General features: G+C 32.4%; 1 protein-coding gene across 1 annotated transcript; it reads right to left on the reverse strand.

Moving 5' to 3' along the window:
- Positions 1-174: 174 nt before the first annotated feature.
- Positions 175-25,041, reverse strand: LOC132758362 (ectin-like). The gene is made up of 7 exons (XM_060749979.1): positions 24,905-25,041; positions 23,725-23,824; positions 21,538-21,653; positions 8,475-8,582; positions 7,851-7,907; positions 5,250-5,329; positions 175-1,190 (listed from the first exon to the last, which is right to left on the reverse strand). Exons 1-7 carry the CDS (start codon positions 24,966-24,968, stop codon positions 900-902), a joined length of 816 nt encoding a protein of 271 aa, XP_060605962.1. The 5' UTR covers positions 24,969-25,041; the 3' UTR covers positions 175-899.
- Between the last annotated feature and the right edge of the window lie 11 nt (positions 25,042-25,052).

Genomic DNA, 25,052 nt, shown 5'->3' on the forward strand with positions numbered 1-25,052 from the left:
TCTAAAAAGTTTCTTCATTGGTGCTCTTCCCTATTATAATTACTGAAAAAATATATTTGGGTGTATAATGCTCTGCTTTGAACATGATCTTGTTATACTACTTTATCAAATTCAGGAAATTCTTATTCAGGTTACATTTTTAGCATCTGCATCAGTTAAACTAAAACACAAGTCTGTAGGTCTAATTGTGTAATATCCTTCTCAGACATACATGTAGCTGTTAGTAATAAAATGTGAGCCATTTTCCAAATAGAATTATGATATGACCTACTTTATTAATTCACTATAAGGAACAGTAAAATTGACAACATAGGTGAGATGTAAAGGACACCTGTACAAAATTAACAGTGCGGTTTCAGACATTCTTTCTGAACATAGGTATAACATCAAAAGTGTAAAACTGACGTTAATCAAGTATTAAACATGGTATGGACACCTTAATATTCAAACGCATGTCCATGTAACAAAATGTCCATGCTCTTTTCAACAAAAATAGAAGATAACAGATGCAAATATGAAAAAAAGGCATTTTTCAGTAATACACTATCATTGTCAAAATATAATATAATGCATTTATGTCTTATACAATTAATTTTTTATTGCAGTAATCTTTTTAAAATCATATATTTTTCCAATCAGATACCACGTGTAAAATCATCTGATTCGTGTATCCATGTAATTAGTTCGACCAAAATAAGCGACATGAAGTTTTTCTCTAAAACTGATGAAAAGTTTTGTCAATTGACATGTTCATAAATGACATTTAGTGTGATTATAGATTAGTATTAAAAATATTCACTATCATCAAATTTTATGATGTTCCTATTTGACAATCTCAGTCATAACATGTCATCGTAATTAATTTTGTCAATAATACTAAAGTATTATTAAAGACGGCTTCATAAATCTCCAAAATAACTGTCTTCGCCGTCTCCACCGTCTCCTTGGTCTCCGCCGTCTTCATCGTAATACAAGTAGTGCACGTAGTCATTGTCTGCTTCTTTTTCTGCTGAACTACAATTTCGACAGTTAGGATTCTCCTGAAGCAAGTCATCATACATAGCATAGTAGTCGAGGTCCACTTGAGATGGCTTCTTTGTTGTTGTTGTTGTTGCTTCTGTTGCAGAATCTCCTAACACCACATTACCATTATTTTCATTATCATTACCTTTGTTTTCTTCCTTACAACACTGAAACATCATGTAATAACATTTTAATGGTGTCATAAATTAAAAAAAGAAAAAAAGAAAAACACAGAACGTTCGAAAACCTCTACTAATTTTCCGATATAAAATATCTCCTGTTGTTAAATGAGTTAAATGAGCTTATTTCTGTTCAGGCATAGACATAGATACTGCAGTGTACATAACCACCAACTTCAGTGTATCATCGACAAATATTTGGTAACTATTAACTTTTGACTATATGTCAATCTTATATTCACTTCAACATAGTTTTTATATGAAGAAAAGGACAAATATGCGTTTGCCAAAATTAAATCACAAACTTCGAGCACTTGAAAAAAATATCAAAAAGTTTTCCAAGATACCAAAGGGTAGGATCTATAACTTAAAGTAAATGGCGATTATTTGCAATGAAATGATTTTCAATGGTTAAATGTTTTCCTTAAAAGACCCGTACAAATACGGCGCGCTGCAGTTTTCTCAGTGCTGTATAGTCGTCAAACAAGGGAAATAATAAAGCAAAAAAGACTTTCAGAATTATCTCCCCTATCGCTACAAAAACTTAAAATTTGACTGAATAAATACTAGTGAACTTGAAAATTTTTGATATACACTCAGACGAATTTGTAAACGTCCAGTCTATATCGTATGATTCTGGTAAAAATCAGCAATATTCAAGTTAGAAAATTTGCATGTGTAATTTCAATGTTAGTTTTAAGTATCCTACATGAAAAAATCGTGATTTTACAGCGAGGTTAATTGTCGAGGAACCAAAGCACGTTCATTTAATGTACAAAATGGTAGTATTTAATTTTCAATATAAAATTGATCCATATACATTTCCTAACTAAAAAATCATACAATATGGCTAGAATGAATGTTCAAGACCGTGGACAGGTCATTGGTATGCTACAAGCTGGTTTATCTATCCGACAGGTACGTCACTTAATTCTTATTCTTATTCCTAATGTTCGCGAAAATCGTGGAATGATTTAAGCCCAGGATAATGCATTCTGTCACGTTTCTAGAGGTACCATGACAATAACGTAAGGACTCTCCAATCGCCTGCAAGAAATCCTGATTTAAATCCTATCGGATGTATTTGGGATATTCTAAAGAGACAAGTAAGAGCCCGGACACAACAGTTAAATATTGTCGACCTAACAAGGTATGTTATCCAGGTACGGGCTGCAATGCCCCAGCAGTATCTTCACAGATTTATTATATCCATGCTGTCAAGGTTTCATGCCATTATTGCCGCTGTCGGAGGACACACAACCTATTGAATGTCGAGCTAAATCTGATGAAAGACAATGTTATTTCTCGCTCTCAGGGTTGTTTAATTTCTTTAAATATCTCTGGTTAAAACATATCTTTATATCTGATGAAAATTTTCATTTGATATTTGGAATACATTCTATCATATCATGGAATAAAAAAAGCCAAATCTTATTTCTTTTGTTTAAATTTTGTAAAACATAGGGTGGACGTTTAGAAATTCGGTTCAGTGTGTTTGAGAAATGTTCCTGGACAAAAATTTTGATTAAGAAAATCAAAATCCAAAGTAATAAAGTAACTGAATAAAGTAAAAAGTTATCTACCCTTTAAAAATGCATTCCAATTGAAAAACTAAAAATGTATTTAAGTTTGAACAGTTCAATTTTGACAATTTTATCAAAAAGGAGCATTACTTTGCTAAAAGGAACACGTGGTGTAATACTTTGATAGTGCGTATATACATATCAAGTTTGAAGTGAATTGATTCGATAGTTATTTGTAAAATTGACTTTAAACAAAAAAGTTGACCAAGGCTTAGAGTTTAAGTTCCAAAGGGTACATAACTGTGCAAAAATAATTTTCGGATTATCTGCCCTTTTGAAATGCCTTTTTGTTATGACAAAAACATGTATACCAAGTTTGAAGTGAAATAGCTTTAATCGCTTCTAAAAAACATGAGGGCCATGATGGCCCTGGGGTCGCTCACCTGAACATAGGCCCCCAGGGCCGGACCAATTTTAACCCCAGGACTTTTATTTGAACAAACTTGGTAGACACCCATTAGAACATGTTTCATGCTAAATATCTTAGCTCTAGCTCTTTGGATTCTTTAAAAGAAGATTTTAAAGTATTTAATTACTGTATGCAATATAGGAAAAATCAATGACCCCCTAGGGTGGGGCCAATTTTGACCCAAGGGCTTTTATTTGAACAAACTTGGTAAACATCCATTAGAACATGTTTCATGCTAAATATCTTAGCTCTAGCTCTCTGGGTTCTTTAATAGAAGATTTTTAACTTTTTACTCTATGTATAAAGGGAAAAGCAATGACCCCTGGGGTTGGGCCAATTTTGACCCAAGGGCTTTTATTTGAACAAATTTGGTAGACACCCATTAGAACATGTTTCATGCTAAATATCTTAGCTCTAACTCTTTGGGTTCTTTAAAAGAATTTTTTTAAAGTTTTTACTTAATTATGCATATAGGGAAAATCAATGACTCCCTGGGGCGGGGCCAATTTTGACCCAAGCGCTTTTATTTGAACAATCTTGGTAGACACTTATTAGAAGATGTTTCATGCTTAATATCTTAGCTCTAGCTCTTTGGGTTCTTTAAAAGAAGATTTTTTTAAGTTTTTACTATATGCATATAGGGAAAATCAATGACCCCGTGGGGCGGGGCCAATTTTGACCCCAGGGCTTTTATTTGAACAAAGTTGGTAGACATCCATTAGAACATGTTTCATGCCAAATATTTAAGCTCTAGCTCTTTGGTTTTTTTAGAAGAAGATTTTTTAAAGTTTTTACTATATGCATATAAGGTAAATCAATGACCCCCTGGGGCGGGGCCAATTTTGTTCCCAGGGCTTTTATTTGAAGAATCTTGGTAGACACTTATTAGAAGATGTTTCATGCTTAATATCTTAGGTCTAGCTCTTTGGGTTCTTTAAAAGAAGATTTTTTAAGTTTTTACTTTATGCATATAGGGAAAATAAATGACCCCCTGGTGCGGGGCCAATTTTGACCCCAGGGCTTTTATTTGAACAATCTTGGTAGACACTTATTAGAACATGTTTCATGCTTAATATCTTAGCTCTAGCTCTTTGGGTTCTTTAAAAGAAGATTTTTTTAAGTTTTTACTATATGCATATAGGGAAAATCAATGACCCCCTGGGGCGGGGCCAATTTTGACCCCAGGGCTTTTATTTGAACAAACTTGGTAGACATCCATAAGAACATGTTTCATGCCAAATATCTAAAGCTCTAGCTCTTTGGGTTTTTTAGAAGAAGACTTTTTTAAGTTTTTACTATATGCATATAAGGAAAATCAATGACCCCCTGGGGCGGGGCCAATTTTGACCCCAGGGCTTTTATTTGAACAATCTTGGTAGACACTCATTAGAAGATGTTTCATGTTTAATATCTTAGGATATGCTCAGGTGAGCTAAAAACGGACATTAACGGTAAATCGAAAGGTAATCGAACGCCGTCGTTAGGGTCATAGTAATAGCTGCACTTTGTTTCTTCGGAAAAATAGCTGCACTTTGTTTCTTCGGAAAGTGGAGCTAAAACTGACAGATAGAGAGGTACCAAAGTTAATAACGGGACCCCGAAAAAAGGTGCCAGTTTTCACGACAATAGTTACTGAATAAGTGATTTGCGGATTTATATAAAAAATAAAGCTACGGAAGAACAAACATCTATGACCATTTTTTCCCACATAGTTTTGTTCACTTATCTATGTTTAAGTTATTATTTCTTGGAAAAAAGTATGATAAGATCAATACATAACGTAAGTCTATAGCATTTTAAACTGGAACAAGTTATAAACTTTTGTTCAGCTTTTGCGATGATATTTTCCTGTATTTTAATATTGTGGGCAATAAATATTAACTTTGTAACCATGATAAATTGATTCTAGCATTGAGAACGCACAGTCTGGCCTGGCTGTATTGCAGCTTGTACACCTTGGTTTTGTTGTTTACATCCTTTAAGTTTCAATGACATTCTCCCGACTTTAAAGCAAAGCAATTAAATTACACAAATTCAGCAGGTTATGTAACATACCGGAAGAGGCGTTGTCGATGATCCCGTTGTTGTTGTCGGTGCTGTTGTTGTTGTTGTAGTTGTTGTAGCCATTTCTTCTTCTATAAAAAGATAAAACAACATATAACCTGATATATGAAATGCTAATATATCTCAGTTAATTGCATATCAAAACATTATATATAACGGGATAGTTAAAATGCTAAAATATGTCAAATTATAATCTATTTTTGTATTTTCTGATCGCAAGATCAGTACATCCACGGTCTAACACAAAATTTCCTCACAGACCTAACAACGCAAAGCAGTTCTTACTCAAAACTGCTTAAAATCAGCAATTTAAAAGAAAGAATAATTTTTAATGTACACATTTAACGAATTACATTGCTTTTTTACCCAATGAATAATGTTCGACTATTTCCGTAAAGCTTAATCAATGAAAATGCTATTTTTAGCTATGTCGATTACCGAATACTCCAGAGCGTAGTACACAAATGAATCTGACTGTCAAGTAGTGGAATATATACATGTCGGACTGTTTTGGCGAGAAGATTTTCGCTAAATTATTTACATCAGTGTTTAACAACAGGTTTATCGTGAAAAAAATACCTCGAAATTTATAAGGATTACAAACACGAAATGGAAATTGTCAGTTTCAGAATTACAATGTATTTGTTTTTATTGAAGCTACATACGTATTACTTCACCTTGGTGTAGAGGTAGCGCGTTCGTTTAGGGTGTGAGAGGCCTAAGGTTCAAATCCTAGTCGAGGCAACATTTTTTTAAAGTGTCTTTTTTAAGGAAGTAGCCACGATATGCAAGGATAAAGTGTGGCTGTCATAAAAACATGAAAAATGATTTTTTGATGCAACTCTAGGCATGCAAAATTCCATATGTATCAATCTCAAACTGTTATAGAAAAAAATCTAAACGCAGTCGCTGCGTAAGATGAATTATAGTATATAAAAATAAACTTATACAGGAAAGATCAGAAAATACGACAAAGCATGCAGCCCTTTGATTCTCTTAAATAAGTGGAATTTGTGTACGGTTTTCCATTACGGCCATCGCGACAAGTAAATAACTCAAAACAATGAAAACTCGAACTTATGATGGTAAAAAAGGCGAAGGTATGATGGTGACGCCGATAGTACGATGCTGAAAAGTCCAAATAACGAAACCACGATAGTTAAAACTAAAACTTTCGACTTTTTACCATCGTGCCTTCGGCTTTTCACAATCTTGGTTTTCATTATTTCGACAAATCATCATCATATTTTTGACTTCTGTTTCGTATTTTCGACTTTTCATCATCTTGGTTTAATTATTTCCACTTTTCATCGTCGTACTTTCGACTTTTCATCTTCGTAAATTTGACTTTTCATCTGACATCGTACTGTCGCGTTCCTATCTGGCATAAGCACCCACACACTTAAAATACATGATGATATCAGAAAATATTTTAACCAAGGGAACAATTTCACAGAAATAATTATGTCAATTGCTTTTGATCATGAATGATGGTGAAAAGTTGAAATAACGAATGCAAAATGGTGAAATCTCTAAAATACAGTTATGAAATGTCCAAAATAGGAGGGTGAAAGTCGAAGTTACGAAACAACGATAGTGAAAAGTCAAAAGTGCGATGTTGAAAACACGAAATTATATAGAGTTTTCACAAACGCGTTTTCGTTATTTTGATTTTTCACCAGCGCATTTTCATTTTCGTGGTTTCATTGATAGGTCTTTTTCACCATCGTAATTTCGTGTTTTCGTAGTTTCGAGCTATTTGTGTGTAAAAATATAAATGAATTCTACTTTAAATACAAAAATCTAAGCTTCCTTGTTAAACTGTTATTTTATTGTAATTTTGCAAAACATAATTTGAACACACTAAGCAGTGATCTCATATACAATTCTACAAATGAAATTATCTTAGCTGTAGGTCAAGGCGCTTTTTAAGATTGTTCCAACATTAGACTATGTAAAATCAAGTATCAAAGGTTATGATTTACACAACAAATATTTTTAAAAGCTCAAGGTCACGGCGCTTAGAACAAACAATTTTTAAAAGTTTTCCTATATGACTCATGACGCAGGACATTATCGAACGCTTCACACCAAATATCTGAGCTCTTGAAGAGAAAAAATTGAAAATCTAGGACAGTGATTAACTATACCATGTTAAACATTAAAAGTTCAAATGATTGAAGCTTAAGAAAAAAAATGTTTAAAAACAAACCCTATCAATAACTCTATGTAAAATCACATGACTCCTTGGGCGGGCCTTACCTTGACCCCGGGTCTTGATTTGAACAAACTAAATAGCATTCCACCACAAGACATCACACCAAATATCTGAGCTCTAAAACTTGAAATTATAGAGATGGAGCTTTTGTAAGAAATAAAGGTTGAACTTATCTTATAATCTCTTTTAGCTTCTCTAAACAAGATACATTGTATGCTATAGTCAGACATTTTTGAACAGAATATCGAATTTGTATCAAAACTGTGTAAGTGGTTAGTTACAGAAGAGATGTCACTTGAAACACACAAAGATTCTTAAACATCAAAGTGGCATGTGCTAAGGTACCCAAAAAGAATTAATCCCAAATAATTTACCTGTGCAATTGCAGGGACTAGTTTGTTCTTCTTTCATCGCATCTTCTTTAGCGTCATCTGAAATAGTAGGATTGCAATCGGCATTAAGTCCTACCAGTTACTGTTGATGTTGTTAAATATAAATACTTAATAATCGGTCATATATATATACCTAGTCTTATTAGTGATCAACACACGAATGTTTTCCTTATCATAATGCGACCAATGAGAAATAAAAGATAATGAAATACAACCCATATTTTATCAGTGATTAAATATGTTTATGTTAATGAAATGTTAATGATTATATAAGAATAACTGATAAAGATATAAATATTACCACTGATGGTCTGTATCTCTTGTGTTAATATATTTATGTTTATTTATTTCTAATTTAATGTACAAATAGAATTCATTATGTAAAATATATACAAACATATAAACAAGTTGTATGTAAATGCTAATATTTGTTGAGGAACTTAAGAGTGGTATCATATTGAGTAAATTTAATGAAATTTAATGAAAAACGTAGTGTGGTAGAACTACACGTATACATGCTTGACCATGTATATATGAAGAGCGTCTTAAAATAAATTTGTCAATACTTATAAACTAACAGCCTGAATTTCAGGAAAAAACACTCACTTTTACAAAGAACGTCATTGTGTATAGGTGGGGGGTTGTTACACTCTCGTTTAATAAGTCTAAAATTGGATTCACAGTCACACTTTCCAAGCTGCCAGTCGGACCACCCTGTTCGAAAAAAGAAATATAAAAATCCATTACAATCTTAATTTGAATACATATTCTCTAAGCAACATTATCTTTTGATAAGTTGTATATAGCATTATGTTTTGGTATTTAGTTTAGATAATGTTTATATATATATATATGAACCAGACACGAACTTAAATAATACACACAAATCACCACTCAGAAACAAGAAATCGGAGTTTGTGTAATAGCTGTTTGTATTTTTATAATCCTACCTGGGTATCGGAGTTCTTGTAATATCTGTTTGCATTTTATTATTCTTACGGGTATCATTTGATTGTAAGTTGTATTATAGTTTGGAGACCTTTCGATCAGAGTTAGGTTGATAAGCTTATTTTGTAGGGGACAACAGGGGTGTCTTGGGGTGTCTTGAGGGTAAATAGACCGACCGGTATAAATACCGGGTGATTTTCTATATTACTTGTCTTGGAATCTCTTCAGGTCAGTTTTCTGAAAAGCCTTAGTGCTTTGACAATATTCAAAAATTTGACACTATAACACATGTAAATCGTTAAGATTTCTATTGCTTAGGAGTAGTATAGGGGCCTTTTTGAGGGCACGACTGCGCATGCGCGGCGCCATATTGGATTCTATTTTTAGAATGACATCATCGTTCTAATTTTAAACTGACATCATCGTTCTATTTTTAGAATGACATTATCGTTCTATTTTGAACCTCCCGGAAATATACGGAGCTGACTAGTATACCCGTTTTAGGACGTGAATCGCGGACATGTTAGTTCAGGTCCTTGGCCATAGACGGGGAGATAACATTTCCAGTGAAAATTATACACATGTATCCATAAAAAATATAAATGAATAAAAATGACTTACCTTTTAATTAGGACATTTTGTATTTAAATAACAGTCTGTATTATTTATTTAACATTATTAATAAAAATAGTATTAAAAACTTAATTCAATATCAAAATATTATTTCAAATGTGTTTTTCTATAAACATTTCAAATAAAAGAAAATGCCTTAGTAATAAGATATAATTAAAAACTGACTGACTAATTGACTCTATAATACAATGAATAAGACAATTAATTTATTAGTTTAAATGTGTTTCTTTATAAACTTTTTTAACAATATTATAACAAAATATATGAAATTAATTTTCAATTTAATTCGATATTATGAGTCAGTCAAATAATGTTTCTATATAAGATAATAATAAGGACTTTTACTGTACAATAATTTAATAAATATCTGCGTTAAATACATACATACGATGTTGACTTCTCGGCGTTTCGCAACGAAATGACTTTTTCAAGGTTTTTGCATTCCTTAATACGCATGACCGGTTCTAATGACCTCATCAGCTTATTTAAAAACGGACAAAAGGCTATTCAGGTGTCAAAATTAATCCATTCAAAATGTCAACAATGTTTGGCGTATGTTGATTTAAGAGCAGATGTGCGGACAATGGTCCATTCAACTGTCAAAATTAATCCCTTTAAAGTCGCCACGCTGTTTGGCGTGTGTTTATTTAGGGACGAATACTTTAACAAAGGTTCATTTAACTGTCAAAATTAATTCCTTTTAAAGTCGACACGATGTTTGGCGTCTTGTTTATTTAGGGAAGAATACTTTAATAACGGTTTATTCATGTGCCAAGGCTAGCTTGTTTACATTATTTGACGTGTGTTGATTTAAGTTCGAAAGAGTTAACAAAGGTCAATTTAACTGTTAAAATGAATCTCTTTAAAGCAGCCACTTGGTCTGGCGTATGTTTATTTAGGAACGGATATGCAGACAATGCTCCATTCAAAAGTTTATCCGTCTAAAGTAAAAGCGGGTTAGCAATAAGCTATTGAAGTGTCAGTTTACCACTGGAGCATGATTTTAAACTCATTTTGGAAAAGAAATGCCAACATGATTTTAAAACTGATCACACGAATGTGCAAAATTATAAAAAAACACTATTATCAATGGTCACTAAAACCGAACAAAAATACAACAGAAAAGGCGTTTTTCGTCTTTTGTGCAACATTTTACAATATACATTTTGATTTTTTTTCGCATTAAATGGTACACCTGACAAGTGCTTCGAAATAAACACAAGGTTCTCGATTCGATTTTTAGGCGTTCTCGAGTTATGACCCTTTAGCGATTTTTAAACTATTTTTTCAAAGTCCATAACACCCTTAGATTTATGTACCAATGGAAAGATCTCTGCGAGTAGATACAGAAAATGGATTATTATATGGTTCTATCTCTTACCGTTTCTGAGATAGGAGAGTTTGAATATGGCAGACATTATCACTCATGCATATAAATACGTATAACTTTTTTGTTACTGGACATAACATAGGCATGTTGCATATCAAACGAAAGGTCTTAACAAATGCTACGAGCTCGTACTGTTAAACCGCGAGTGAAATCACTCATGCGTAAAAAATATTAAAATAACTAAAATAAGCTTACCCCAGTCTTTACTCCTCGCCTATCAAACTATTTATGACAATTTACGACAAGTTTAAACCGGTATTGCTATTTTTGATCAGCCAATGAAATTGAAAAACGATGACGTCTAACAATAGACAGCCTTGTTTTGAACCCACTCTTTTTCATTAACCAATGAAAAGTGGAGAATGATGACTGGATAAATTTTGACATAAAAAACGCCTTTTTGTCTTTTATGCAACACTTTACGATATCCATTTTCAAGATATTTATTTCATTTGATAGACCTTACCAAATGCTTCAAAATAAACCCTAGGTTCTCGATTTGATTTTAAGCCATTCTCGAGTTATGGCCCTTTAGCGATTTTTAAACCAATTTTTCAAAGTCCATAAAACCGTGAAATGTATATACCATTTGAAAGATCTCTGCGAGTAGATACAGAAAAAGTATTATTATATGGATCTATCTCTTACTGTTTCTGAGATAGGAGAGTTTGAATATGGCAGACAAAATCACTCATGCGGAAAAACGCGCATAACTTTTTCGTTTATGAACGAAACATAGTCTTGTTTGGTATCGAATTGAAGGTCTTGACGAGTACATTTTACTTCCGCGATCAAACCGGATGTTAAGTCACTCGTGCGTGAAATTTATTTATTCTCCCCAACCAACGGACCGATCTTATCAATACCTTTATCGAACGAAAGGTATTACTCACTAAATTCAGAAAATGTATATTTTTGTATCGCTGACTCGGAAAGGGCACGAAATATGAAGTAAAATCACTAAAGCGTAAAATGTGGATTGACGCCTTCCTTAGTCAATATAACCCGGTCATGTTTGGTATCGTACGAAATGTTTTAAGGTGCTCTTTATGAATACTGAATAAAAATCACTAGTGCATAAACGCTCTATTTCTATTAAACATTCTTCATTGAAAATGCTGTACTTGAAATATAAACTCAACTTACTGCGTAATGATGTTTACTCTTTGACGTCCAATCACCAAATGACTGAAGTCACCACTGCGTTACATTATTCGCATGCGCTGATCTAAATTTAGAAATGACATTGTCCAATCTAACAGCAGTTAGTCTTTTCTTACGGACTGAATGTAACCAATCAGACAGAAGATTTATTTGACCAATGATTTTGGTCACGTGACTATTTATAACATAAATAGATGAATAACGTCATGCCAAAAATAGCAGCCAATAAGAGGTGGAGGTTGTGGTGGTGGTGGTGGTTGTGGTGGAGGTGGTGGTGGAGGTGGTGGTGGTGGTGGTGGTGGTGGTTGTGGTGGTGGAGGTGGTGGTGGTGGTGGTTGTGGTGGTGGTGGTGGTGAAGGAGCAGGAAATTAATAAATGACAAATCCTGTTTCCAGTAATAAAATATACGCAGAAAAACATTCTTTTTTTATACACACGTATTAAAATCTGATTGGCTGCTATTTTTGGCATGACGTTATTCATCTATTTATGTTATAAATAGTCACGTGACCAAAATCATTGGTCAAATAAATCTTCTGTCTGATTGGTTACATTCAGTCCGTAAGAAAAGACCAACTGCTGTTAGATTGGACAATGTCATTTCTAAATTTAGATCAGCGCATGCGCATAATGTATCGCAGTGGTGACTTCAGTCATTTGGTGATTGGACGTCAAAGAGTAAACATCATTACGCAGTAAGTTGAGTTTATATTTCAAGTACAGTATTTTCAATGAAGAATGTTTAATAGAAATAGAGCGTTTATGCACTAGTGATTTTTAGTCCGTATTCATAAAGAGCACCTTAAAACATTTCGTACGATACCAAACATGACCGGGTTATGTTGACTAAGGAAGGCGTCAATCCACATTTTACGCTTGAGTGATTTTACTTCATATCTCGTGTCCTATCCGAGTCAGCGATACAAAAATATACATTTTCTGAATTTAGTGAGTAATACCTTTCGTTCGATACAGGTATTGATAAGATCGGTCCGTTGGTTGGGGAGAATAAATGAATTTCACGCACGAGTGACTTAACATCCGGTTTGATCGCGGAAGTAAAATGTACTCGTCAAGACCTTCAATTTGATACCAAACAAGACTATGTTTCGTTCATAAACGAAAAAGTTATGCGCGTTTTTCCGCATGAGTGATTTATTTTGTCTGCCATATTCAAACTCTCCTATCTCAGAAACGGTAAAAGATATATCTATAGAATAATACATTTTCTGTATCTACTCGCAGAGATCTTTCAAACGGTATACAGTCGACATTGTATTAAGAGACCACTCAAGGGACTGCCAAAAAGTGGTCTCTTAATAAAATGGTCTCTCAATAGAATTCTTGAAAATTCGAGACTTTTTTATATTATAAGTCATAGATATAATAACATCTTTTTATAAAAACAATAACTGTACAATATTATATATGTATTACAGTTTCATAATTACATTTATGCTTTTCGTTAAAAAAAAGTCATCAATATGTGCTTGTTTTTTTAGTAGAAATTTGTGTAAAAATGTGATCTACGCTTATAATACTATTAACAGGTCATTTTGACCTTGAAACAAAGCATATTGTCATATATTATTAATATGTTCATACACATCTCCTGCTAAACATGCTTTCAAATCATCCAGACCTCTAGATAATTTTTCATGCAATGAGCTTTAAACTTCTTGATTTTTTTTCAGTTATTGATTTTACATTACCTCGATTTCAAAGCATTAAAGTTTTAGAGATCTTAGATTATCATTATTTTTTTTTTATTTTATTTATTTTTCTTGTCGAAGGGTCATATTAAGTGGGGTACTACATGTATTTTATAAAGCATCAGATGAACACCTACACCATCATCAATGACAGGCTTGGTTCTGCAATGTTTTGTCCACTACGTTTCACGATTTTATTTCGACTATAAACGATGGCATTTGCTATTTACTCAGACTCAATTCCATGCACGATTTCCTCATTCAATTTAGTTGTCTGTCATTTTTTCGCTCGTTTCGAGGTCATTTTCGATTTGATTTTCTGGAAGGGAAGTCACTCTGAGCACATTACAAAACTGTGCTAATGCGGTGTTGTGATACGTTATTGCTCTGACAAAATTTGTCACAATAAATATTACATGTACTATCGGAAAACTGTTTCTTTCTCTCCGATTTTGAAACGATTGCAATTGTTATTCTGACTCTCCCGCAATATTTATGTTAACAATTTATATATCATGTTATTTTGATACTGTCTGATTCTGAAGCCTCATTTATTATGTACATGTAATTGTATTATAACCTCATGTTGTCATGTTTGTATGATCTGAGTGAATAAATGAAATTGAAAAATTGAAATTGAAATTCGTTTTTAAACGACAATTTTTTTGTGACGGTCTAATTGACGGCCGTTTAAGAGATACTTAAAGACCAATGACCATGAAAAATATTTGTTTGTTCAAACCTACTAGCTAACTACACAGGTGAGAATGTCCGTTGGGATGATTGTTTGTCACGGCCGTTTAATAGATACTTTAACACTGAATTTTTAACATTTGGGCCGACATTTAAAATCGTCGTTTAATGGAATTAACTTATAAAGTAAAAATCATCGGGAGGGATTTTATGCGGCCGCTTAATAAAAATGTCGCTCAATAAAGGTAGACGCAAGTACAATACCGACTGTATACATTTCACGGTTTTATGGACTTTGAAAAATTGGTTTAAAAATCGCTAAAGGCCCATAACTCGAGAATGGCTTAAAATCAAATCGAGAACCTAGGGTTTATTTTGAAGCATTTGGTAAGGTCTATCAAATGAAACAAATATCTTGAAAATCGATATCGTAAAGTGTTGCATAAAAGACAAAAAGGCGTTTTTTATGTCAAAATTTATCCAGTCATCCTTCTCCACTTTTCATTGGTTAATGAAAAAGAGTGGGTTCAAAACGAGGCTGTCTATTGTTAGACGTCATCGTTTTTCAATTTCATTGGCTGATCAAAAATAGCAATACCGGTTTAAACCTGTTGTAAATTGTCATAAATAGTTTGATAAGTGAGGAGTAAAGACTGGGGTAAGCTTATTTTAGTTATTTTAATATTTTTTACGCATGAGTGATTTCACTCGCGGTTTAACAGTACGAGCTCGTAGCATTTGTTAAGACCTTTCGTTTGATATGCAACATGCCTATGTTATGTCCAGTAACAAAAAAAGTTATACGTATTTATATGCATGAGTGATAATGTCTGCCATATTCAAACTCTCCTATCTCAGAAACGAAAAGAGATAGAACCATATAATAATACATTTTCTGTATCTACTCGCAGAGATCTTTCCATCGGTACATAAATCTAAGGGTGTTATGGACTTTGAAAAAATGGTTTAAAAATCGCTAAAGGGCATTAACTCGAGAACGCCTAAAAATCGAATCGAGAACCTTGTGTTTATTTCGAAGCACTTGTCAGGTGTACCATTTAATGCGAAAAAAATCAAAATGTATATCGTAAAATGTTGCACAAAAGACGAAAAACGCCCTTTCTGTTGTATTTTTGTTCGGTTTTAGTGACCATTGATAATAGTGTTTTTTTATAATTTTGCACATTCGTGTTGATCAGTTTTAAAATCATGTTGGCATTTCTTTTCCAAAATGAGTTTAAAATTATGCCCAAGTGGTAAACTGACACTTCAATAGCTTATTGCTAACCCGTTTTTACTTTAGACGGATAAACTTTTGAATAGAGCATTGTCCGCATATCCGTCCCTAAATAAACATACGCCAGACCAAGTGGCTGCTTTAAAGAGATTCATTTTAACAGTTAAATGGACCTTTGTTAACTCTTTTGAACTTAAATCAACACACGTCAAATAATGTAAACAAGCTAGCCTTGGCACATGAATAAACCGTAATTAAAGTATTCTTCCCTAAATAAACAAGACGCCAAACATCGCGTCGACTTTAAAGGAATTAATTTTGACAGTTAAATGAACCTTTGTTAAAGTATTCGTCCCTAAATAAACACACGCCAAACAGCGTGGCGACTTTAAAGGGGTTAATTTTAATAGTTGAACGGACCATTGTCCGCACATCTGCTCTTAAATCAACATACGCCAAACATTGTTGACATTCTGAATGGATTAATTTTGACACCTGAATAGCCTTTTGTCCGTTTTTAAATAAGCTGATGAGGTCATTAGAACCGGTCATGCGTATTAAGGAATGCAAAAAACTTGAAAAAGTCATTTCGTTGCGAAACGCCGAGAAGTCAACATCGTATGTATGTATTTTACGCAGATATTTATTAAATTATTGTACTGTAAAAGTCCTTATTATTATTTTATATAGAAACATTATTTGACTGACTCATAATATCGAATTAATTTGAAAATTAATTTCATATATTTTGTTATAATTATGTTAAAAAAGTTTATAAAGAAACACATTTAAACTAATAAATTAATTGTCTTATTCATTGTATTATAGAGAGTCAATTAGTCAGTCAGTTTTCAATTATATCTTATTACTAAGGCATTTTCTTTTATTTGAAATGTTTATAGAAAAACACATTTGAAATAATATTTTTTAATACTATTTTTATTAATATTGTTATATAAATAATACAGACTGTTATTTAAATACAAAATGTCCTAATTAAAAGGTAAGTCATTTTTTATTCATTTATATTTTTTATGGATACATGTGTATAATTTTCACTGGAAATGTTATCTCCCCGTCTATGGCCAAGGACCTGAACTAACATGTCCGCGATTCACGTCCTAAATCGGGTATACGAGTCAGCTCCGTATACTTCGGGACGTTCAAAATAGAACGATAATGTCATTCTAAAAATAGAACGATGATGTCAGTCTAAAATTAGAACGATGATGTCATTCTAAAAATAGAAGCCAATTGGCGCCGCGCATGCGCAGTCGTGCCCCCAAAGAGGCCCCTATACTACTATTACGTTTTGATAACTAATTAAATAATCACTCAATTTCTACTTGTTAATATCTTATTATGATAGGTTAATATCTTATTTATTTATTTAAAACTTAACTTTTATTACATACATAAACATACCCCTGTGTGAAGATAGAATATGTACAGTAAATATATTTATCAGTGTAAATTGTATGTTAATTAATGTTAATGTGTTAAAATTATAAAGTGTTGTGTTATTCTTAATTAATATTTAGTCTAGGTAACGTCCAAACACCACCTTACTATCCACTGGTTTTGCAAATAATGAATAGAACTTGATTAAGGCACCTGGCTATATAGTGTCACATGTAGTTAACTATACGAGCACGTTCTGTCCCTTTTATTTGGTTATTTCTGTATTACCTTCTGTATCACTGAATGCTGGGGTTGTTCCATTTTAACCAATTGTTTTAAAACAGGTACTTATATTACACAGATAATGAAAAAAGCCTTGATAAATTAGAAAAATATGTAATAACAATTTCTGACGTAAACCATATAAATGTATTGATCAATGTGCCTAAATACAGCGCCAGCATACATAAATAGTTCAGATGTGGTGTTGCGCCGCTAAGAATAGAAAGTTGGTGTTATACCAACATGCCAGTAGCTGAAAGAGTATGTCTACTTTGTGAAGAGTTTATTGAGACAGAAATGCATGTTTTATTACGATGCCCTCTATATAATCAAATATGTGACGTTATTTATGAGAAAGCTCAATCTGTAGACAATAGTTTTTATGATATGTCTGATAATGATAAATTTGTATTTATGTTCTCTCACCCATACATGGTTAGAATTCTCGCAAAATCCTGCTGTGATATATATTAAAAATTAGAAATAATACTACTAAGTATATTGTAAAAACTCTTTTAACGCATCATTTAAAACCATGAGCTCATCTATTGATAGCATGAAAGAGAAATAAAACCGTTGGGGGAAAAGCGTTTGGTTTCTAAGCAATGACTATGACAATTTATCTATGCCAACGACAACAAACACGGACACAATTTTAAAATTCTTAATTGGCCACAAAAATGAGAATCTCAAACTGTCCAATGATAAACTTTATGGAAAATTATACAGCCAAATGAGTCTAAACATGTTTTAACCTTATCCCCACCCCCTATCCCCACTCGTCACAGTCCAGTATACCAGTGACTTGTTCTATATAAAAAGAACGCTTCTTGGTGGCATGTGAAACCAGGCGTGCTCCGAGGTTGTTTCTAGATCCGAAGGGTTTATGGCTCAGAGTGAGGCCTGAAGTCCCGGTCAGACGACCTAGTGTGCCACAAGTTCAATGTATAATAAGTACAGGACTTTTTCGCTAAAATACTGAATATTTCAAATCTTTAATCACATTTTGCCATTGATGTTGCCCGCAGTGTTGGTACACCTCCATATATACTACTCAAAGTTTGCTAAGCTCCAAGTTTTCCACAAAGCATCATGCATTATACATCATTTAATGTCATGATATTTACAATATTACATTGTAAATCGTGTAGTAATGTATCGAGAGTGTACCCTGTGTACACTAACCTTAAATGACTGGCCTTGTCCACGTGCAAGTAGTGAAACAAGGTGACCCTGTATTTTGATGGTCTTTATTAGTCAAAGCATACACGTCGCACCCACAGGGGATTCTGTCATTTTTTCATTAAATTTATATTTACACGTGTAAATTGTATAAAATATCATCTATTCCATCAAAGTTATTGTAGAAGTTAATATATGAACGAGTCATTACCCAAGTTCTAATACAAACACTTCATTAAAACCTGTAACATTGCAGGAAATAGCTAACATTTCAATATTTACATTGGCTCTCATGTTGTCGTCCATTTTGCAGGTGTGTTTATGTTCCGAGTATTTTCATTGGCTGATGAAAAAACCGCTATTCGTCGCGGCTATATGCCGTTATTATCCGGATTATTATTATTCATTAGCCAATGAAATTGACAGCTACTAACAGAAGTTGGATTTACGCATTGGAACATACGGGCAACATCAAAATGGAAGCCAAGGATAGAAATTATCAAAACAAACATAAATTGTTACAATAATTTGTACCAGAAGTTAATGATTGCATCATTGATGGTTGTGGATAATTGATATTTAACCGACTACATGATTAAACTTTCTTATATGAGCATACGTTTGCATAAGATGTCGTTTTACACGTGTAATTTTACAAACCGAAATTTTACGAACGTGTTAAAATGGAACATGAAAGGTTATTTTTAATAATATCTTGTCCATGTAACAAAGTAAGTCTTTTTTTTAAATTATCGATTCTTCCATCAATGTCCAACAATCAGAATGAAAAAAAAAACTGTTGCATACTGCGTTGTATTTACTTTTTCATGAATTGAGCAATTTTGAGTTGTATCCTTTGTTATATTGTATATATAGTGGGAAAGGAAAAAAATGACAGAATCCTCTGTGGTTGGTATTATGGAGCAGGGGGCTCGACATCCTGAGGTTGGTGAGGTGTTTGGTGTGGACAATACGGTTATCATCCGGGCCTGGGCAATGTTCCAACAGCATAGTACACCTGTTAGACGACATGGCTGTGGAAGAACAAGGTGACTACTGAGGCTGAGGGTCGTTTTCTGGTCAGTCATTCAGGCACGAAGAAACCGTTTTGCAATTTCAACTCAACGTCGTTCTGACCTTTGAAATAATATGTGACAAAATACGACCCATCGTTGTATGGTTTAAAGGTAAGCAGGCTGTGCAAGCTATTAAAGCTCATTTGAAATGCTTTAGAAGTTCGCGATTTAATGTGACTGAACAGTTACCACCGGAGTCGTTCCCTTATCCTTGAGATGCTTAAGGTCAGGAAAAGCGGAAAAAAGCAGCACTGGTCCGGGACAAGATGTTCATCAACAACCAGCTATACGCGCCGACCATCGAAGTCGAGAAAAGATGACCTGGTCATAGTATATTTATACTAGTAAACGTATTCGTAAGTCCAAATTTGATTTTCTTCGCTAAGGGTACACCCACATATGTTACGTGAAGTTTATACAGAAACTTTTTCAATTTGATATTGTACTTGTTATTACGTCAAATGGTTAAGGAATGCGTATTGAACTAAAATATAAGTATGTTGCTGTTTTTGTTGTATGTTAATTGATAGAAAGAGCATCGATACACGAGTATAAATCAGATTGCCGGGTGTTTTGATGGTCTTCCTCTTTTGTATCATAGGCAAAAATAAAAACTCCTTCCCTAATGTCACAATATAAAACCCTTGAAAAAAAGTAATCAATGAACGAGCATCTGAATATGATATTTCTATGGCTTTCCCTTTCTCTGCCATCACAATAAGTAAATCCCAGCAAAAATGACCCAATCAAAGGGTATGCTTTGAAGTGAGTCCAGTTCATGTATATGTTTACGATTTTGTTACAATTTCACACATGATATATACACCCTTCAAAACGAGGTAGAAATTGTTTGAGGTATAAAAATATTTTTAGGTAGGATTATAAACTAAATACATGTACACAACTACAAAAAGTCTACAATTAAACTTTACAACTCATGTGTTTTACCAATACTTCATTACTGTGTGTCAGTTTTGGGCCATAAACATTACTAACATATAGATAATATTTAAAATCGCGCAATCAGATATTTAATGGGCGTTCAATATTTGTTATACTTGGCGACACAGGTTGGTTACACAGCCGTTACCGAAGATGGTCCTCTACGTTACGCCTCTGGAATCGATTAGTGTATATGGATAATAACTGATATACAAACAATTTGACATTGCTCAAATGAGCCGCGTCATGACAAAACCAACGTAGTGCGTTTGCGACCAGCATGGATCCAGACCAGCCTGCGCATCCGTGCAGTCTGATCAGGGTCAACGCTGTTCGCTATCAGTTTCTTTACTTGTTATAGGGTCTGTAAGCGAACAGTATGGTTCCTGATCAGACTGCGCGGATGCGCAGGCTGGTCTGGATCCATGCTGGTCGCAAACCCCTTCTGTTGGTTTTGTCGTGACGCGGCTCAAATATTGGTACAGTCATATTTGGCCGGTGTTTTAATTGCCTTACCTACATTCACCGAATGAATCATTACCTATTTACACCAGACCTGGTCCTTTCCTCTCTGATCTTTTTTGTTTTTATTTCACTTTAACTATTACTTTTACCCATTTTTTTATATTAATTTCAACATTTGGCATGAAAGTCATTTATAATATTAGAACATTTCAAAATGAAGCTATTGGAACGGTGTAAATTACTAAGCAAGTGTCCTTAGTTATGAAATTATACTATAGCTATAACTTTGTTTTGTTTCTTTGCTCATATAATTGAAATAAACGAAGCATTTTCATTATTTATTCCATAATTAATTTTAAATAATATCATATATGAAAAATTGTACACTTGTAAAATTAAACAAAACTTGAAGGATTTTAAATCACCGTTGCCATGCCAATTATAATTTTTTGTAAAATATAAAATTTCCAATTGTATTTTTTTAAGATAAATAAATTCGTGAAGAAGGGTGTAGATTGAATTTACAATGAAACGATTTATTTACCTGGACAATTTTTACCATTATTCATGCATTTCTCTCTCTTCATGGCTCCACCTTCTTTGTCCCATTGACAACCCTGCGTATCTCCTTCCTCATGGATGCAAAATCGCAACTTTATTCTAAAATAATGAACAATGTCCCAAAATACTGTCTCAAGACACTGATTTATATTTTTATGAACATTTTATTCCTCGTTTTGCTTGAACATGACTTTCAATGATTTTGACAGAGGTTTGGCGGCGTTCTGGACATATTTATATTATATTTATTTATGAACTGGAGCAGATATTCTTATGGCAAGAGTGGGCCATATTAACATTTTTTAAACAATTAATATGAAAAATAGTAAAAATAAATAGTAAAAGATTGTATAAATGGTCCTAGAAGTTCAAAAAAACTCTAGATTTGCATATAAATCCAAGTTAGAGTAAATTATAACAAAAGAACAAATCAAAACAAACAATTTTCTCATAGAAATATCGCTTTTATTGAGAAAATCACTTTTTTATTATTTTCTTTCGCTCTGGTCATTTACGGGACACATCAATCTTATAACTATTATCTAATAATTGAGCTGCAAAACACTGTATAGTACAGTATGATATTAAGTATCTAGATAAAGTAAAATATCTTATATCAAGATGCATGAATAATCATATCCCATTTAACTAAAACATCTATGAAAATATTATAAAGTTTTCAGATTGTATTTATTTAAGGATAAATACTCGTTAGTTCTCACAATATCTGCTCCTAAAAACCTTCTATCTTACAATTAATACAGTATATTCCAATATTATTGCATGTACACATATAAGCGTGGAATCAAAATTTCCAATTACTCGAATGAATATTCCACACTTAATTTTACCATTTATGGGACAGTGAAGCAAAATACGGGTACGCCTTTTTCCATGTTTATTTCATTATTGAGATTGCAATATAAGTTTAAATGTATTCGTTCATGAAAGTAAGAATCCATTGGACTCTAAAATAGTCAAAACGTCTAAAGTATCAATTAAAATATCAAAATTATTATTTTAGAAGCTATCTGCAAGTGTAAAACACATTTCAGATTATTATTTTTAACAACATGGATACTTCTTTGTTTTCGTGGAAGAATACCATTCCAATAATACCAACCCCCATTAACAAGTTGAAATAATTCACCAAATCAAGCATAATAAATCACAAGAGAAGGTGAAAGAGGGTGAGTGCCGTAAATGATCGGCTCGTAAATGTTGAAAATTTCTGTTTGACAAGGGAATTTTATGAGACATTATTGAATATTTTACATGACTGACAGAATATAAGCAAGATAAATATCCTCTCTTGATATCTGAAGCTGTATTACATTGATATTATTAAAAATATATCGTAAAACCATGGTTTTTAAGAGCCTCGTAAATAATTTTGTAAAAGTTACGCTTGTAATTTCATTAACATGAAATCCTTAACAAAATGGTTGCACAGATACTCTTAATCTTCATATTTTTGTTAACTATATAACAGTAGACTTAATATTACTATTAGTAAATCATTTATACGTTACCATTGTTTGGCAATTAAGACTCGTAAATGATACCGACTTTAAAGACAAGCAATTCAAATTTGATTTTGAGAAAATTATTTTTCGTAATATCAAAAAGGTTTTGCATGTAAAAATCTGCAAAAGAATAACTAAAATAAGCTATGTTTTCTGTTAACCAAGATTCTTTGAACGAAGATACGTGCAATGGAACATACTTTGATTTAGTTGAATACAATCCATTCCTTTAAAAAGCGATTATCACTAGCAAAATAAAATCAATAAGCTCATAAACTTGCGCTCAAATTAAATCATTGATGCCGTACCAATTGTTGAAACATTTTACAGAAATGTTCGGGCTTATATACTTCTACCCATATTCATTGAACTTTGACAAATAGTCGGCACATTAGGGTTAAAGCTGATTTAGGGAAAGTCCTATAAATTTACTTGCGTACTTACATAAATGCTTTTATTCTGTAATTACCAAAATCTTTCCATGTTAAGTACAAGGAAACTCAAATCTACCTGTTAAACTTTTTGACGATAAGAGTACTGTTCTATTTCAAATACAGAAGTGAATCAAAATGACGCTTCAATATTTATATGATGAATGATTTCAAAAAACAACTTTAGTTCAGATACGGTTGATACTGACTTACATTTCTCCCTGTTCGCATTTTGTCCTTTTTGATTCTGTAACATTACAGTTACAGGGCTTGGCGTTACATTTTGTTAACTCCTGCCAGTCGGACCATCTAGCTGAAAGTTACATTTTTACATGTATTATATTAGAGTTGAAATTGATATTGACAAATAAATAAATAAATGAATAAATAAATAAATAAATAAGTAAATAAACAAATAAATAAATAAATCAACAAATGAATGAATAAATTAGTTAAAAATGAACGTATGAATAAATGAATAATAGATAAATAAATAAGTAAATCAATAAACAAATAAATAAACAAGTAAATAAATAAGTAAATAAATAAATAAACAAATGAATGAATAAATTAGTTAAAAATGAATGAATGAATAATAAGTAAAAAATAAATGAATGAATGAATGAATGAATGAATGAATGAATGAATGAATGAATGAATGAATAAAAATAAATAAATATAAACATAAATAAAACTATAAAAATGAAAGAATACATAAATGAATGAATGAATGAATGAATGAATGAATGAATGAATGAATGAATGAATAAATTAATTAATTAATTAATTAATTAATTAATTAGTAAGTTATTGGCTAGAAATGATAGTTATGATGTTTGAAAAAAAGATCTAAATTTTGCCATAGCAAATACCATAAAAATAAAGCTGAAAGTAGTGGAGGGGGAAACCGCCTGTAGTTACAACGTGTACACACTTTCCCGTCTATCTTCGAACACAAGTAGTATGAACACACTGGTCGGATAAAACATTTCAGTTTTACACACAAAAAATATGTTAAAAATTAATAAGTTATTGCTTCTTGTCATATAACAATTACTCTACGGTAAAACATTGAAAAATGAATGATGTTCTGTTAACTAAGCACAATTTGCTTTGTTTTCACTACATTTTTTCTCGTGTGTTTTCTCAATGGCCCGGAAGAATCTGTGTTATTTTTGAACCATTGAAAAAAAATGGGTGCAAAATTTAATTTTTATTGAAGTTTGTAAACTTCATTCTATGGTGATATATCATATAATTATGTAATAACAAAATCATGGTGAAATATAACATATATGGTTAGCTTACAAGTGTCCGAAAAGTTAGATTATATAAAGACAAGACTTATAAAACTTAAACTCATATGTTATAAAAGATATAATAATTAACATACCAGCTTCAATAGATGAAATCCACAATGAAATGCAGGACAAAATAACAGAACATATTACACGCATTTTTTTTCTTTTTTGAAATAATACTATGGTCAGTATATATTTCACGATCGGCACGAATACTGAGCAGAAAATTACTGTTTTTAC

Source organism: Ruditapes philippinarum, unplaced genomic scaffold, assembly GCF_026571515.1.
Source record: "Ruditapes philippinarum isolate M1 unplaced genomic scaffold, ASM2657151v2 ctg9290_1_1_1_1, whole genome shotgun sequence".
NCBI lineage: Eukaryota > Metazoa > Mollusca > Bivalvia > Venerida > Veneridae > Ruditapes > Ruditapes philippinarum.

Excerpts from the sequence above, each read along its gene's own strand:
- LOC132758362 (XM_060749979.1), bottom strand. The coding sequence starts at position 24,968 with ATGCGTGTAATATGTTCTGTTATTTTGTCCTGCATTTCATTGTGGATT. Across the intron at positions 21,654-23,724 it reads AAATGCGAACAGGGAGAAAT|AATAAAGTTGCGATTTTGCA; the intron begins GTAAGTCAGTAT and ends TCATTATTTTAG. Across the intron at positions 5,330-7,850 it reads TAGTCCCTGCAATTGCACAG|AAGAAGAAATGGCTACAACA; the intron begins GTAAATTATTTG and ends ATCTTTTTATAG.